The sequence below is a fragment of the Anas platyrhynchos genome, chromosome 6 (assembly GCF_047663525.1).
Source record: "Anas platyrhynchos isolate ZD024472 breed Pekin duck chromosome 6, IASCAAS_PekinDuck_T2T, whole genome shotgun sequence".
NCBI lineage: Eukaryota > Metazoa > Chordata > Aves > Anseriformes > Anatidae > Anas > Anas platyrhynchos.
This window is the reverse complement of record NC_092592.1, coordinates 36475856-36493751: the sequence shown is the minus strand read 5'-3', so window position 1 is coordinate 36493751 and position 17896 is coordinate 36475856. Positions and strand designations below refer to the sequence as shown.

General features: G+C 44.4%; 1 protein-coding gene across 14 annotated transcripts in view; it reads left to right on the top strand.

Moving 5' to 3' along the window:
* FGFR2 (fibroblast growth factor receptor 2) overlaps positions 1-17896 on the top strand; it is a 95510-nt gene that overhangs the window by 27828 nt on the left and 49786 nt on the right. For 8 of the 14 annotated variants that reach the window (XM_072039854.1, XM_072039856.1, XM_072039852.1 and 5 more), the window contains 3 exons: positions 5987-6253; positions 6943-7017; positions 13599-13768. In XM_072039854.1, the coding sequence (XP_071895955.1) occupies positions 5987-6253; positions 6943-7017; positions 13599-13768 (512 nt within the window). The remainder of the gene's footprint in view (positions 1-5986; positions 6254-6942; positions 7018-13598; positions 13769-17896) is intronic. The other 6 variants (XM_072039864.1, XM_072039862.1, XM_072039863.1 and 3 more) reach the window with 2 other exon arrangements.

The window sequence follows — 17896 nt, the reverse complement described above, 5'->3', positions numbered from 1 at the left end:
GTGTTGCGTGGCTGTGCAGCCGTAACTCAAGGATCACAGCTATAAAGACAGGTAGGAGCAAGCAGGCAACAAGCCGTAGGAATTTTAATCTCTGCATGAAGCCTAGACATGTACAATTTTTTTTTTTTTTTTTTTTTTTTTTTGCTTTTGAGAAGGAGTCTACTTTCTGTAAACATGGAAATGGGGTGTGAGACATCAACCCAGCTGCTCTGCAGCCATCGGTACTGTGCTGTAATGCCTCGTGGACCTGGTGCCACATCAGCCAACACACCGAGAGAGTGGGGCCTGCCCCAGGGCACCGCGTGCGGCCTGTTTTTGCTTCCACTGCTTTGTTCTGATGTAGGCCCACCGGGGGTGGTTACCTAGAGGAGCCACAGTTCTGTAATTGTTGACCTGCTAAAGAGCATGACACACAGCAGATAGATGTAAGCACGTGGGGATAACTCCTTTCCGTGCATCTGCAGAGCTTCTCTGGTGACCGGGGGATCCGCAAGGGATGGAACTCCTCGTTGCTCACCAGAATTATTTATTTTTCTAAGTCTTCAAAGCTTAGGAAAACACGTTAGTGTGGTGTAATGTTTTCCCTCACCAGTGATGACATTGGCAAGTGTTTCAATTGGAGGAGATTCTTTTTTTTTTTTAATGGTCTTAGTATATGTAACACTTGATAGGAGTTGACATGATGCTGTAGGCCTGGAGCAGGTCAGGGTAGCTGGAAGCCCTACACTTGCTAGAGTACCATGCATATGTGATGTGGCAATGCTTGCTTCAGGTTGCAAATTTTCACTTCCAGGGCTAAAGGATTCCTCCTGCTCCTCAGATCTCCCCTCTCTGTCTCCTGGTTTCATCTTTGTGCAGCCATCAGAGGACTCGGTCCTTATAGAGCGAGGGTAATAGGGTTAAAGAAGATGCCAGGAAAAAATACCTCAGTTTATTTTGGAGAGTCTGCTGCTTAACATTTTGTAGAAGTCATTGTGTTTTCAAATAGAGCAAGCTGGGAACTTGTTTTAGAGAAAGAACTGAAGACTTAGACCACACCACCTGTGGCTGTCACAAGTACCTCCTGCTTGATGGTGCCGTGTGTTTGGTGCAGGTTTTTTGCAAGGCCTGGATTGTTTTCGTCAGGCATAAAATTAACATTTGTAAGCATCAGAGGGGGAATGGTTCCCACTCTTTGGAGCGTTGTTCATAATGACAAGGGATTTTTGTGCTTTAAAACTATGGAAGGAACTTGAGTAACTTTGAAAGGAAAGTACTTTATCAGAGCACAGAGGCTTCCTGATTGTGCCTGGCCGAGGCAGAGCTGGGCATAGCTGGCAGCTAGCTGACGGAAACGCCACACAAATGAGACAGCAGGAATCCAGTGACTTTGGAGGAACAGATGGATGAATTGCAAACACTATTTTGTCCCCTTTTGTGTAAGGAGACGTGCTCAGCCTTTGTGACTTCAGTTTGCTGCTAGCTAACAGGAGATAGTCACAGCGGCCAGGAATGACTCTTTGCAGTTTTGAACCAGTGGATTTTGCCTTTGTAGGTTGAGTTTACCATCCATCATCCTACCAGAAGACACGAATCCACTGTTCATATTAGGCTGCCGATTTAATGATGGCAAAGCCCATCAGCTTGTACCACGGATGAGAAAGTTGCAAACCAGATCAACACCTGAGCTTCCCTGTCCTCTCCTGGGGAGAGTGTGGTTTGAGGCCTGTGGCTGTTCTCCTAGTTCAGCGTCCCATTCTGTGATGCTCATCCAGCGTGGTCTTGCTGGATCTTCCTCAATTCCAGGACAAACCGGTATGGGAGAAGGGGTAGGAGAAGCAGCAGGAGTGGTTGGCAGCCTGGCATCCCCCATGGGGACATTCAGTTGTGCAATGAACCTCTTGGATTCCTGACAGGTCAGGTTTGTTGACCCTTCTGGGCATGCTGTAGTGAGCGTTTAGTTATTTACTAAAGCCTTTTGAAGTGAAAGTGGCTTGATGGGGTCTGAGGCTTTTGTGTTATGGAGAGTTGTGTGAGAATCTTTGCTGGGGTTAGCTATTAGCTGATTGTTTAATTATTTGGCTCTGTAACTAAGTAACTAAATGCCTTGAGCCTTGAGATAAGTAGCTCTTTGTTAACATTTTAATAAATGGAAACAAATAATAATAATTTAAAACCTAAGGAAATATAAATCTCTTGTTTCAGTGACCAGTCGTGAATAGAGACGTGATTTGGAGTATAACTGTGAACCTCATAATAACATGAAATACAGCTTTCAGAATGTCCCAGTCCCCTATTGTGGTCATGGCTTTTATACAAATAATATTTACTCCGTTTGATGGCTGGATGGCATAAACCATTCTGCGAGACCGTATGACCAGGCAAAGAAAAAGTTAGTCTGCTTATTTAACAGCGGCTTGGGTTTCCATGGGGTGTTGTTCGATAGCTCCACCTCTAAAGTTTAAATATGCTCACATTGTGTGCAGCACTATTGCAAACAAGGATGTAGCTGAGAGTAAACAGCAGCAGAAGCGAGGTTCCCTCCTCCAGTGTTTAAGAACATCAACAGAAATTTTACACATGCCTTTGTTGTTTGATTGTTTTCGTAGGGTGATAGGCAGGTGTTATTCGCAGGAGTTAAAGCACCTTGGCGGTAGGAACTAATGCCACAATTATAGGATTTGCAGGAGCCCCTTTGAGGAATTCTGCCCTGCTGTCCTGGGGCTGTGGGGAGCCCAACGTGCTGGATGATGGCTTAAGGTTTATGGTGATGGCTCAGGGATGGGGCTTTAGGCAGGAGGAGCATGAAAGTGGTGTTGGGTCATCAGGCCTTGCTTGGCCTCTGCTGGGCCGTCTCCTTCTGCTCCTCAGACATAGCTGGTTGTTTGCACTTAGGATCCTACAGTTTGGGAAGACTCCAGGGGATGCTTCTGCAAATGCCAGAGGATGGGTACAAGTGCAGGCTGAGCTTCTTGGCTATGCTCAGAAGATGTGGAAATGGGGGAATAATCCTCATGTAAGCCTCAGGGGCAGCACTGCTGGGATTATATAGGTGCAAGTGAGGCAGGACTTGACCCTAAATCCCAGAGCAGTGTGCAAATGCTTGTGAACGGGTGCAGGGTCCTGTGGGGAGCTGCCTTGCAGGGTTAGGCATTTATGTGCTGCAGGGAATTTGTGAACAGTTTCAACTCGTTGGTTTGCTTTGTGAAGCTATTGGACGGGCTAATGCCTCCGAATCCCACCTGTTCTCTGTTTGCATTTGGGCACCATTTCAAACCCGCACTGGAAAAGTTTATAGGCAAACATTATAAAAAGTGACAGTCTTAAGTGCTGCTACATTTGAGTTTGGCAACACAAATGCTCACCTGAAAGAGCTCACTATTTCCAAACATGACTTCATTATTTCATGACAACACTTAGCGCTGGATCTTCCCTGATCCTCCAAAGAGAAAGAAATGCAGGAGGATAATGTTTACCAAACTCTAATACCCGCTTGACTTTTAATTTTTTTTTTTTTTTGGTTTGCAAGTAATTTTCCTTTTAAAGCTGCATTTGAGTTTGGATTTGGATTTGTGTTGAAAGAGTAAACCTGGGGTTAGTAATTTAAAAAGAGATGAAGTCAAGTGTGGTAGGTACAAAATAGTTTTCATTGCGATTGTATGGGAAGAAGGGCAGACTGCACAGGAGGCTGCTGCAACCTGTGCGAGCACCCTACAAGTGTCCTGGGGCTGCTCAGCAAAGCCTTTAAAGCACCTGAAGGAGGGCCGAGCTATCTTCACCCATGGTGGCTTTTAAAAAGTTTAAACAAAGACATTTTAAAAGACTCCTGTACATTGTTGGCACAGTGTAAACTCTGTAAAAGAAATGTACTTTGCAGGCAGAGTGCTTGCAAAGAAGTCTTATAAACTTCTGAGTAAATTAGCAAGCTGGTTTCAGCTCCTTTGTTTTTTTTTTTTTTAACTTTAATCTGACAGTGGAATATGAATTAAAAATATTCTCCAGCATACTCCTTACTGATATGAAATATATGTAGCAATGGGCCGTGCTCCTGCTGGAAATGAGATTTGGACCAGCACAGCGTGGTTCTCGGTAAAACACCTGCACTGCAGATCCGTGGATTCCTGACTGCATCGGCGAGGCTCAATGAGTTTGTAAAACGTGTAAAGCTGTGTTGTAGCTTGTCCTGGGCTTCGAGATGGAATTTTGCACTCCAGAAAACGTAGAGACCCAGTTATAAAACCTGAATCTGAGAAGCATTACAGTTTCCAGCAATGGTCCTGCTCGGGTTTTGCTTAAAGGACTCTCCTGGCCACCGTCTGGGTGCGATGTGTGCCAGGTCTGCCTGACAAAACTCGCCGTAGGGAAGGAGGCTTGAGAAGCTTTGCTGGCTTTGTAGGGGCACATCCCTGGATCTGTTCTCTCTTTGCTTCAGGGAAGCTGCCTCTGAGCTCCCTGAAATTATGTGATTCCCAAATGAGTGGGAGGAGAAATTGGGCTCCCTGGTTTCAAATGCAGCGAACTTCAAGATCAGCAAAATACTTAAGTGCCCAAGTGTCCCATTTGGTGGCTGCTGCTTGTTTGGACAACTTCAGCACGACCAAACTCTCACCTAAAGGCTACCCCAGACATGATATTTGTTTCAGTCTTCTGTTGGAGGTGTGATGCAAGGAACGAGCACGCTGAGGAGGGATGTGGCTTTCCGGGTTCGGTATTCTTAGAAGCAAGGGTGGGCACCAAGGAGTTGCCTATTTTAGTGTTCCCTCAGACTCTGGGCAACATACAGAAAGCGGTGTGTTTTATTTTTGTGTGCACACACGGCTGCACAGCTGGTGTCTGTGGCAGGACTTGTGTGGGGGTGAGAGCTGGGCAGCAGCTGGCTGGGTGATGTGACCCTCCCCAGGAGCAAACAAAGCGTGTTCCTGCTTCTCTCCTCTATTTACTTTTCATGCCAGCCTTGGAAAGGAAAGGAGGATGTTGGGAGGGGGCTGTTGCGGTTTTGAGGAGAAACCAGTGAAAAAAAACAGTCCTTATGTGTGGCACAGCCTGGCTGCTTCATGGGGGTGGCTTGGAGGGGGGTCCCTCCACCCCATACCAAGCCATCCCACTGCCCCATGGGGATGATGAAGCTGTAACTACAGGCAGATGTCATTTTCCAAGGATTTTTTTTTTTTTCTGGAAAAAGGCTGTGGTTTGACATCCTTCCTGACACTTGGCTACAAAGGGGACCTGATGGATGAGCCGTTTCATTCTGAACGTCTGGTACACAATGCCTCTGAAAGCTTCATTTGTGTTCCTGGGCATCTGCTCTGCCTGCTCAGGAGAGGCTGTGAAATAAGAAAAGAGGGAAAAAATAAAGGAAAAAATTACTGTCGGTTGGAGCAGAGTTGGCAGTGCAAAAGGCAAGTGCAGAGGCTTTGGAAAAGGTGCAGGGAGAAAAATAAAGGACATCTTATATGCTGTGTATAGGACCTCATCTTTACGGGCTCAGTGAGGCCTTGTGGTTTTTTTTGGCTACCATTTTCTTCTAAAACAGCTCTTTCCAAGTTTAAGAAACCCCTATATCTACAGTCAGATGAGGGAAGATAAATACTAAATTTCAGACACAAACACTGTGATACAGAACTGAATTTGGTTATTGAACTCTTCCTGCCTCCTCCAAGCTCCTGTGAAGCCCTCAGGCCCAGCAGCTCTCGTCTCTCCGGGGCTGGCTCACAGTGGCTGGCAGGAAGGGTTGTGACTTTGTGTGGCATTTGGGACAAGGGACACTACCAGACACCGTTCAAAGGAGAATGAGCTTTCTGTGTGGTTAACCTTTTGAAAATAAAGCCTACCCCTACCTGCATGCGGTTCAGTTTTACAAGACAGGTGGCTGGGCTAATCTGGATGAAACTTTTTATTTAACGTAACTTGATTGCTGTGGATAAAAAGGGTCGTCACTGACTTGTGTTGGAAATTCTCTCCTTTCCCTCTTTCTTCTTTTTTTCCTCCTTTCCTTCCACCTTCGCAGAGCCGCCAACCAAATACCAAATCTCTCAGCCAGATGTACACTCAGCACTTCCAGGAGAACCACTTGAGTTGCGCTGTCAATTGAAAGACGCCGTCATGATCAGTTGGACTAAGGATGGGGTCCCTTTGGGGCCTGACAATAGGACAGTGATTATTGGGGAGTACTTACAAATTAAGGATGCTTCACCCAGAGATTCGGGCCTCTATGCTTGCACTGCTGTTAGGACCCTAGACAGTGATACTCTGTACTTCATTGTAAATGTTACAGGTGAGTGAGCTAAATGTAGGTTTTGCATGTAGAAGCTGTAAAATGTGATGTAAAGACACGCTGTGATATAACTTGAAACAGCCTCAGCTAAACCCACTGTGCCCAGCTGGATCTGTAGTTGTGGTATTTTGGGTATTTTCCCCTTTGTCCTGATTCTGAAATGGCATCCGTTTGTATATACCCCTTCTATTTAATGGGGTCTGTGCTGACTAATGCTACTGCTGAGTAGCCCCCTGACTCTATGCCTCTGTGGACAGGATTAAATGATGGTCACTGTGGTGACGATGATGATAAGGCCACTAAAATGAATGTCAGCTTTCTTCCCTCCATCAGAAGAGGAAAAGGGGTGTCCTACATCCTTTTGCACTGCTTTAAGCTTAGAGCCAAATTACTCCAGAGTCGCTCAGTTTTGGTCAGCTGAATGTCTTAAGGAAGAAGAAAGATTTTTTAGTTGAAAGATTTTTTGGAATTAAGCTCTCTTTTGAAGCTTTGTAGCATGTAAGGTTTATTAGCTAGTTTGGTTAGAATTTTATAACAATAACATAAATTTATGTATTTTCTTTTACTGTAGCACCTGTGCAACTAACATGACATCTGTTCTCCTTGATAGATAAACTAAGATGTAGCGTGTTGGTTTATTTGTCTGTAAAATATGCTGTTTTAAAGTCTTGGTTATTTTTAATGTGCAGATGCTCTTTCCTCTGGGGACGATGAAGATGACAATGATGGGTCTGAAGACTTTGTGAATGACAGCAACCAGATGAGTAAGTAACAGCAAACTGCCGGAGGTGACTAGCAAGATCCACGTGGAAAATAACGTCCAGTTGCTTGCTCTCCTGCCTTCAGAGCTTCTCGATTGTTAGCTGCATGTGCTGTCAAGTAGTGGTATCTTTGTCCTTTCCTGTTTTCTGTTTCACATGGTTCATAACTTGGAAAAGAAAAGAAAAAAATAAACTAATATTCTTCTAAACATGCTTTACTGGTCTGTACTTTCTGTCTCCCTTCTTGCTAGCATTTCTGAAGTTTCCCATCTTCCTAAATAGAAGTTCAGTCTTTGTCTGTTTTAGCTGATCTTTGAGAAATCTGACTTTCCCTTTCCCTGAACCTGGGCTGAAATCTAACAGAAGAAACAAAGATCCAACTCACTTCGTTAAAAGGTAGCATGGAAACTTTAAAAATTAAGTTGCACCGAGGCAAATCCCTCAGTCTTTAACCTAAGCAGAAATCTCATTGGGGAAGATGGATTTGGAGACAATGGGATTCTTTTGTCTAAAAAAGGACCTCAAGGTTTGTCACAAATAAAGCAATCCAGCACTAAAAATACATTTAGTGTTACTTACGCATGATGAAAATGGGCTAAAAGAGTCTTAAACCTAGCTGGATGTTAAACTTCAGTCCCTTTGGAGAATTTAGAAAGCTATTAATAGGCTCTAAATGGAACAGTCACTAAGGAAAGAAAAGTAAAATTCATATTGGTTCCTTATGCCCCCATGCGCTATTGCAAAATCCCCTTGGTTGGCTGATCGTTTGCTGTTGCTCATGCTTTGGAAAGTCGATAACGTGAACACAGAAAGCCTTCGTTAGAGATGTCAGCTGGCTGCAGTGCGTTTGCTCCTCAGCCAGGTAGCGATCGGCGGCGATCCTTGGGACTTGAGCCACTTGTTCGGATGATGGAGCACGAGCCTCGTTTCAGCCACCCTAGTTAGTTACTGTTGTATACGACTGCCCCTGCTCTGAAGCTGTGAAACATTAGATGCTCTTTAAAATGATAGAAGTAGTTAGCTGCCGGCGTGGCCCCGCCATCTGTTAGTGTGATTAACCCAGCCCGATTCACAGGTGCAGCCTGAAGTGGCTGAGATTAAGCAGCTGGAGGCTGCTCGGACAAAGGAATGCGGTGGCAGAGATAATTGGCGAGTTTGGAAAAGGGACAGTGCTTTTAAAAGGAGTTGTATAGGCAAAACCCCCAAGCCCAGGCAGCGTTAGTGTTCCCCTGAAAAGGGTTCATGGGTTCATTCCTTTTAGGAAACATCCCTGTATCTGTTATGGCTTCGGAGTTTCGTTGGTGCTTGTCAGAAAAGGGCTTGCGATATTTTCGGTGTGCGAGGGAATACTGCTGTGCTTCCAAGCTGTGCTAATGGGGATGAACAGTGAGCAAAGAGATTTTAAAGTGCATATAGTGGGAGAAAAAAGACGAGGACCTGATTTCAAGGCAGCTCATGGTAACTTCCTTGCCTCTTGCTGAACGGGGAGAGCTATCCTGCAGTATCTGCTGTAACACTGGTTGTGCTCTTGTAATACAAGCATCATTTCAAGCTACTGTTAATCCATCCGTAGTCAGGAGTTGGTGAAAAGCCTTTGACTGCCTCTGTTTGCCGGGGATGGGCTGTGTGCTTTAGCAGGGCTCAGGCACACTTTCCCTGCTCAGAATGAAAGATGCCTCTGAAGCGTGCGTGTTCAAACATCTCGGGGGGGCGGTGAGCGTGCAAAAAACCCTTGTATTGTAGAACTAAGGAAGCAAATCCTGCTGAGAGTGCCCTTCAGTAAGGTGTCCGCAGGTTTTGGCTCTTCTTTCAGGCTGCAGATGTACGCAGGGCACAGCACCACCGGCCTTTTGGGGTCTGAGCTCTCAGCGGTGAGAGCGGGAGCCAGAGGAAGGGTTGTGGCACCACAGCCCTGCAAACAGTCGGTTTTCCATGAAAGCTTGCATCGCTGTAACTCGGATTAATATGACTTTACTGAAAGATGGTTGTGATTTGGCAAGATCAGAGGTGCATGATAGTTTGGGGTGGGACTTGGTTTGGTGTCTTTGCAAGCTGCCGAAGCTTGTGAGCCTGATATCCTGTAAGCCTTCCCAGCAGTATTCCTGGCCATTCCCCTTCTAGGTTTTATGCCGTGTCCAGAAGGTCTGATCTAATTTAGGAAGCTGAACTTCAGGACAGGTTGCAAAGTGAAGGTGGAGCTGAGGAGTGGTCTAAGTCCATCCTGAGAGTGCTGTGGGATGGCAGTGGTGTGAAATGGTCAAACATCCCTAACTACCTTCCTGGGCAGAGCCTGGGGACCTCAGAGTCCCACCAGTCCCTGGTTGCTACTCTTTGAGAGGAGAGCTCTTGGAGGGTTTCCCAAATCACGGTTTGAGCATCGCAGATCTAAAACCGTTTAACTGATAATTTACATGCAAATTACAGCTGTGATCATTAAGGATAAGCGGTGGAAATTGGCCTGGTTATGTCTTCAGTGATGGAAACAAAAGGCCATAGTCTTCAAAGGTTGTTGCTTTTTGATGAAACAATTCTGATAAAGTCCAGCTGTCTTGGCATGTTAATTATGATGTGATGAGGCAGGAAATGGCTGTAGTGCCTTCCACAGGAAACTGAACCTTGGCATTCTCATTCCTGCATATTTAAAACCAAAGCAAACCTTTTAGAGCTGTTTTATTTACGAGTGGAAGTATTCTTTTAAGCTTTTTTTTTTTTATTTGCTTTGCCTCCGTTACAAACATGTTTTGTTTTCCGAGGCCAAGGTTTTCAAAGGCAGGCAGAGGGACCAAGGAGGAAATCTAGGCTGCTTTTCAAGGCTGCCCCGAAAATAAAAGTGCTCCCGAAGGATGGAGGCTGGAGGTGGCTCAGCAGCAGCCTGCTCCAGGGAGGCGAGGGCGTTCGCACGTACGCGTGCCCGTTTGGCCCGTGTGTGTTTTTAAGTAAAAGGCGTTCACAGAAGACTTCAGTCTGTGTTTGGTGTCCTCCTAGCTTGACAGAGATTTCAGCTGTCTGAAAAAACACCGTGCTAGATGTGTTCCAGACTGCATCCTGAATAGCTTTTTATTACTTCCAGCTTTTGTTGGAGTGATTAGCGCTCGTGGCGAAGGTGCAGGGTTGGTTCCCCTGCAAAACAGGCCTCTCTCTCCCCAAAACGGCGTTGTTGGCAACTCAGTTTTTACCTTCATTGCCCTAAAGAGGTGCTTAGCTTGGTGTTAGGGGTTCACCTCCATGGATTTTGACCTATTAAAAGCCTGGCCGTCAGTTCCCGCTGGTGGCAGTGAAGAAAACTCTGTTGGTACTTGTTGCCTCATCGTCATCATGACCTGACTTTAAGGATGCTGCTGTCCTGGCTCTCTGTGCTCACTGCTGGCAAGGCAACAGCTGTCGTGATGGCGGCGCTCAGGCTGAGCTGCTCAGACCAAGAGGAATTTTCTAGAGAGCAGCCCTGAAGATGCTGCTATTCCGCCTTGAACTCTGCTCAGGCGACTGGAAGCTTGGCGGATTTTTTTTTCTCCTTATCACCCTTTAAACAATTTCTTCTGGGCCAAGCAATGGTAAATTGGCACTGAGAACAAAAAGCATCTAAATGTAATCCACATGCTGTGCTTTTCATGCCTTGAAGAATTTCAGAAAGGATAAAACAAGGTTCAAATTCATCAGATCCTGCGGAGTGGAAACCCACTCGAGGGAGCAGCAAAAATTGGATGCTGCCTAGAAGTGGTTTTTAATTAAAGGTCATATACAAGTGTACTGAAAACCTTGGGGTGGCTTGGGGTGGTCATTTCAGGTGCACTGACGTGCTCAAGGTGCTTCTCAGGCAGGCTGGGGTTTGGCTACTCCTGTATTTCTTCGTATTAGATATGTGCAGAAAAAAAAAATAATAATCAGGGAATCCTGAAGTGAAGTGGTCCCCTGGGCTGCCTAATTTCAATTTCACAAGCAGGAGATTTGCCTGATTAGATGTAATGCATTTGCAGCGGAGCGTGGTGTGGGTCAGCAGGATATTTTCTTCCCTAATGAGAGCTCGAAAAGCCATCAGGAATTCCCACCCCTTCCCCTGCTGCTCGCTGCTGCTGTGCCAGGCTTGGCCCCGATGTTAGTGGGAACTCCTACCAGGGGTGCTGCCGCCCTTCGCCCATCCCATAGGCAAAGGGGGGATGGAGATGGTCTGTATGGGGTCAGCAGTGGTTGGTGTGTGCTGGTAAACTATGTTTGTTCTTCGTTTTAGCAAATCTGTGTGGTTTTGCCCTCAAGAGAAATAAAAGCAGAAAAGGTGCTTTTAGGCACTGAGAAGTTAATCTGTGAGGAGAAATGCCACGTGTCACGAAAGGGGTGTGAGCGTTAGGGCTTGCAGATATCGCTGCCTTTCTCTTTTTCCCTTAACCACCCTGGTGAGCTGCCAGTACGCGTTGCTGCTACCCGGTGAGAAATGGCAGGGTATCCTGACGTGCTCGCAGGCCGTGGTTTCGGCATGTGATGTCCGCATGTTTTTCCTCAGAGTTCCCCTGTAATTCAGGAACATTACAGGGCCTGCTGATGTGAGCCTTGTGCAAGCTTTCCAAGCACAGTCCTTCCTCCCAGCCCTGAGTTTCCCTCCTGTTTCTCTGTGTCCATTCCTCTTCGTTCCTACCTGCATCCTCCCAGCCTTGTCTCTGCTCCCTCCTCTTCCATGGAGCAAAGTGTTTCCTCTGTGTGTCTCTTGTATACACGAGCTTTTTTAAAGGGTGTGGGGGTTGTTGGACAAGGGATTACGTGCCAGACAACCGGAGCATGAGCATAATTCACTGCAAGCTGGTACTTTTATACTATTTGTATAAAACCTGGCTGCGTGGAGTGGCCTGGCTGTGGGAGCTGCTTGTTGGTGGCCAGATCCTGACCAACTCGCATGCCCTGGCCCTGGGCTGTGTCTGCTGGGAGCTTCCCGCTGAGCTGGGCCCGTGTCTTTCTTGTGCTGGGCTCTCTGAGACTCCAGTATAACCAGTTTGGGGTGGTTGATGACCTGAGCTGCCTCGGTTGGCTTTATGGACACCATGGGTAGGCCCTGTGATATGTTTTTAGCCATCCAGGGAAAACACCCTTGTAATGTATCAGTAGGAACCTGTAATTGCCTTCACCTGGTACAGACCTAATGCAATTTGGTCTTCGCGTGTAGTTGGTAATTCCTTTGGTTGGCTTTGTTTAAAGGCTTCTGTTGTTTTAATGCGATCCTGGTTTTAGCAAATAGCATTAACGGTGAATTTCCTTGCATCTCTTAATTCACTTTAGTCCATGTAACAATTTCTTAGCGCGGTAGTTAAATTTCCAATAGTTACCTGATTTTCTGTTTTGATTACATGCACAAATTTGCTTTGCTTTTCTACTTCATTAATTTTAACACTAATTGCTACTTCGGGCAAAAAAAAAAATCACTTATCGTTCTTAGCATCATTTTAAGGCTTGCTTTTGGAATGTTTTCTTTATACAGAGAGAGATGTTGTTAAAGGATTTATTCCTGTATTTTCTATCCAGCTGTATTTTTATTTAGGGAGGAGGGTGGCAGGATTTCTGAGTTTGCGCTGATTGCAAGAACGGCAATAAATATTTGAGGAGCGGAAGAGTTTATTTATAGTGGAGTGTAAGGCTGCTAATGAAGGAAATGAAACAGGGCTGAGAGAAATGGAGTTATTTTTCTGGACCCCTCTAGTCCTAAAAATTCCACGCTAATCTGATTTGCTTCAGGAAAATGCCATTGTAGAAGGAATTAATGTTTCCTAGTATTAAACGGATCTTGAATATTTAACTTTTTTTCAGCTGTTATGGGGATACAACCAAAGCAATGTCGGGAAGGCACCATGCAACGTAGCCAAAGTGGTGTGTGGCTCCAGAGCATGGGGCGATCTTGGGATATTTTGAGTGAAAATTTATTGGGTAAAAGGAGATGGGCAGATGTGTATTTTGATGCGCTGCGTTGACAAAAACGACAAAATCAGTTGCTGAGTTTTGCTCATCCATGCTTTCTGGTTTGGTTTCCTCCTCTTTGGTTAAGAGTATTTCAGAGTATATTCCTTTTGGAAATATATTTTAATGGCTTCTCACCAGCACAGTTAGGTTCGCCGTGTTGGTCTGTAAGCTTCAGCAGGCTCCTAGGCAGGTTGGTGTGCTGATCCCCCTTCAAACACGTGGGGAGAGGATTAGGGCTGAAGCTTTGTTTTGGTCTTCTGCCTTTGTCTCTCTTCAAAACTGGGGTCAGAGAATTCAAAGTTTGCTGAGTTCTCTCAGTAACTCAACTTGAGGTCTCAAGCCTCTCTGATCAGTGGGGTCTGCTGAAAACTGCCTTACTCGACATCCACAAAACAAAGGATATCTGTGGTTAGTTATTGGAATTTTGTCATAAATTATCCATTCCAGGCTGCAGACTGAGCCGTTTGCAAAATTCTGGTTGGCACTTGCAGCATGTGATTTCCATTCCTGTTCCTAAATATTCCATTCCTAAACCACACTGTCCCCACGAAAACAAGTGCGGACAGCTCTTCCCGTCTGCGGAAGGGGCTGGAAAGGGAGCTCGGGTGCTGAGCACTGACATTTCTGGATACCTCTCTTTCCAACAGGGGCACCCTATTGGACTCATACGGACAAAATGGAGAAAAGGTTACACGCAGTGCCAGCGGCCAACACTGTCAAGTTTCGTTGCCCAGCCATGGGAAACCCAACACCAACCATGCGATGGCTGAAAAATGGGAAAGAATTTAAACAAGAACATCGTATTGGCGGCTATAAGGTAAGATCTCATTATGTTATTTTGCAATTGCTGTTCTTGACCAGGGCTTGAATAAGAAATCAAAAAAAGTTGCTGAAGTCAACAGAAAATCTTTTTTAATGGGCTTGGATCAAGTTTAGAAGCAAAAAAAAAAAAGTAATTGTTTTCTTCTGGGGAATGGTGGGTGGTTTCTCTGGCTGTTGGTGAGCTTTAACTTATTTTTTTTCTTAAATTCAATACCAGTTCAGCTAAGGATTATTTATAAAGACTTATTTGGAAACCTAAAGACTGACACTGCAAAACACAGTACAATGTGAAGGCTTTTCTCCATTTGTTTTCAGCTGCATTGTTAAAACCATGACTATCTGCAGTGGTGATTATAGGCAGTTTAATAACGGAAGGGTCGGAAGTCAAAAGTTATTATTTTCTATAGAGTTTATGGTCTGTGAAACTGAAATGGGAAGCAGAATTTGAGGGAAAGTAACAGCAATTACTTACAGGGGTTTGTTTGAATTTTAAATAGCTTCAGATTAGACGCTTCATTCGAAGTTGGTGGTTACTGATTAAGAGAGAGGTTCGGGGAGGCCAGCTCTTTCTCTGGCTTAGTGCACGGACCTTTAACCTCCAGGTATCTGCCTAGGGCAGGTCAGAAGTCAAAACTAGGTCATCTTATCCCTGGAATGGCAGTGCATGGCTTTAGATGTCAGATTGCTGTTCATACGTGCCCCTCACCATCCTGCCCCAGATTTCTGAGCTACCTGGATCTCTTCTGGGAGCTTTCCATCCATGGCTCCTTGTGCCCCTGGTGCCCTGATGGAAGGAGCATGGATGTTGCTTCGTATGCTGTTGACTCAGATCCTGCTTGGTACAAAAAAATATGTTTTCCAGTGCAGAGGAGGACAAGCCATAGCCTCCTTTCCTCTCTAACTAGATTTACTGTAGAAAGTGTCAATTTTTCCAACATTTGTGTTAGCAGAGAACGAAGCCCAGAAAATCTCCCCGCGTGAACACTAATTATCTAAGTAGACTTTTCCATCTGTTTGCTTACACCATAAATTGCTGTTGCTTATGAGTGTACACCTGGCAGCACCTTCTGCCTTTCGTAATGCTATGGAGTGTTAACGAATTGGCTACAATTCAGTGGTTTTCACCTTTCTCACAGTGCTTATTTAAAAAAAAAAAAAAGGCCAATTAAAAAACCCCTTAATCCTGTCTTGGAAAATAATAGTAACTGTTTCAGTACTGACTGAGACATTGTTTGCACTCTTTACGTCTCATGAAGGGGAAATGCAGATATTACTCTTGAAAACCGTGAAGGAAAATCAGTGTCTTGCAAGACAGGATGGAGATACCTGATCTCTCTCTGGTTTGGGAGACTGATCTGTGGTGGGGTAAACCTACTGCCACTGCTAGCCTGTGTCAGGCACCTGGGTAAGCTCATTCAGACTGTGCTATAGACACACACAAAGTGGCACAAATTAAATTTTGGTTTTGTATATGAAATGTGTACAATTTCCTAGCTATGTATGTGCTCTGGGAAGAAACAACAGATGCCAATTTTTAAAGCCAGCTGGATAAGTGAAGTATATACCTATAATTCTAAATCATAAAACTTCTAACATCTATTTAGAGGAAAAAAAGAGAGGGAACAGCTGTGGATTTTAGGCTTTTTTGTTGCTTGTAAATGCATCATATTTAAAATGAACGGGAAGCATTTACTTACTGTCATTCTGCTTACCAAACCCAAGTATGTTCCAGATTCAGTTGGTGTTTTGAATACCTGTGTTTTTAAGGTGGAAATCTTTTTTTTCTTTTTTTTTTTTTTTTTTTTCCAATGGATGTCCGTTAAAGAATGAGGTCTCCAGAGCTTCTAGAGGCTGTGTCCTCTATTTGTTGGAGGGGCTGTATATGGTCTCTTTGGGCTAAGCCAAAATTATCATGGAATGGGGAGAATTGTATTTTCTTGTTAACCACATATCAACAAACTTGCAGTGAAGGAATCCTCAGAAAGGAGTGAGTCTTGCCTTCTTGGCCCATGTTCAGCCAGCTGTAATGGCAACCCATGATAATTCCTGTACACCGGCTTGTCCTGAGCCATACTGCCAGTACCAGCTGACCTAACGCTGTCCGGTCCTTTCGGAAGAGATGGTCATGACTTTAAGAGCAAAGAAAGGGAAAGAAAATGCAAAGTTTTCCCGTAATCCTCCAGCCACCTCTCTCCTGCTGCTAGGAAATCTCTTCCTTGTATGCTCTTTATCGCAATCAGATAGTGGCCTGTAGCACTTTGTCCCTCTGACTGGGGAATGTCTTGAGTCAATTTACATTCAGGCAGGCTAGCAGAAGGGCGTATGCGCTGGCCAAGATAGCTCCCAGAGCGAAATTCCTCTGCTGTGACTAATTCTGGGTGGTGAAATTCAAAATCGAACCTCTTCTGATTTTTCAAGGCATATCTGAAGTTCCCCCAGCGAGGAGAAGAGGAATGGTTATTGAATTTCCAAACCCTTTTTAGACTTTTTTTTATGCCTTCTCAGAAGTGGTGATAATTCTTACTTGTGTGTTTTAGGGCATTTTAAGATTTGTTAGGGTGAATATTCTACACCATCTATGTGAGACCACAGCAGCCTTCGCTTTTCTGTACACCACCCAGAAAGCAAATGTACTTGTGTCAGTGGCTACTGTTTAAGTATTAACAGGTGGGTGTTTTCACATATGCGTTTTGATAAGCTTCATCACTGCAGTGGTCTTTAATGTGTTTAAATTCAGTCAGGCAAATACAGAGAAAAGGGAAGAAAGGTGACTCTATAGGAACTGCAGAAACCTGCGGCTTTTGTGTGGATGTTCTGCACGTGTACTCTTTGCCTGAGCTGTGCCAGCTTACCTGAACTGTGCTGATTTTTGTGGGGTATCAGATTTTGGTTTCTGACATTGTGTTGATTTTTTTTTTTTAATTCATTTAAAAATGATCCATTTGTACCATTATTATTATTACTTTTTTTGCTAAATGATAACTTTTCATCATATATGCGGTTACTAGGGATGTTTTGTATTTTTGAAATTAAGCAGAACTTTCCACATTTTTTTATATGATACTCCAAAAGCCAAGTATTTCTATGAGATTTTCCTCACCCTTTTACATTTTGTTTCTAGTTTGGATTTGCTCACTACCAAGCTATGTGTAAAGGATACAGTTGTGTAGATTTGATATTGATGATTTAGTTTAAAAATTAAATTGTTTGGAGAGATTGTCTAGAAGGTTTGGTTAAAAAAAAGATTTGTGCAGGAAATTGCCCCAAAAAGCATCTCAGTAATATGCTAGCAGTGTCAACGCCTGATCAAGCAAAACCCATACTGAGATTATATTTACTATCCTAATGCTTTTGTGGAGAAAGTGCCCTCTTGGGGAGTGGGGTTAAGTATTGTGAAGCACGGATGCAACATGAAAATGGTGTTGCAAATACCATGGTATTTTTTTTTAAAGACAGTGCAAAAACAGTTATTACACTATGGCAACGAAGCATTTGGAGGGTCAAGCTATGATTCACGATACTTGGAATGCAGTTGTTCCCCGAATTTTGCCCTATTTAAAGAAAAGGCCATGACAAATTGGAAGGGATACTCTGAAGGCTATGTGATGGGCTGTGTGGGTATTCTCAAGGGTTTTGAACAAACTTAATAGCAGGGCTTCAGGAAACAAAATAGCAGAAATAACTGGATAATAACTGGCTTAGTCAGGTTGGAGAACTGAAGTTTCCTAAAACTGACAAATCCCTGGCTGTGGGCACTTGTCCTTTCCCGGAGTCCATCTGCCTGGTGAGGATGCTCCCACTTTCAGTGATTTGTTGCTGTTCTCATGTGTGTGTTGTCTTTTTTTTTCTTTTTTTTTTTTTTTTTTTCCTCCCCTTTCTAGTGGATTGGTTCACACAAACTCCCCAATATGTTTTGCCTTCCAGACTAGCTCATGTCATCCTTTTTTTTAAACGGACCCAGCTGCTATTACCCAGGGAAATCAGCAGGAGGGCTTTAACCTGCCTTCCCTAAGAGAGCACCTCTCAGGTACCTCTAACCTCTGCAACATCAGGCATGGGGCTGTTTTGGGTTGCTTTTCCCAAAAAGACCATCCTTGCTGCACCTCATCCAGATGCAGAAAGC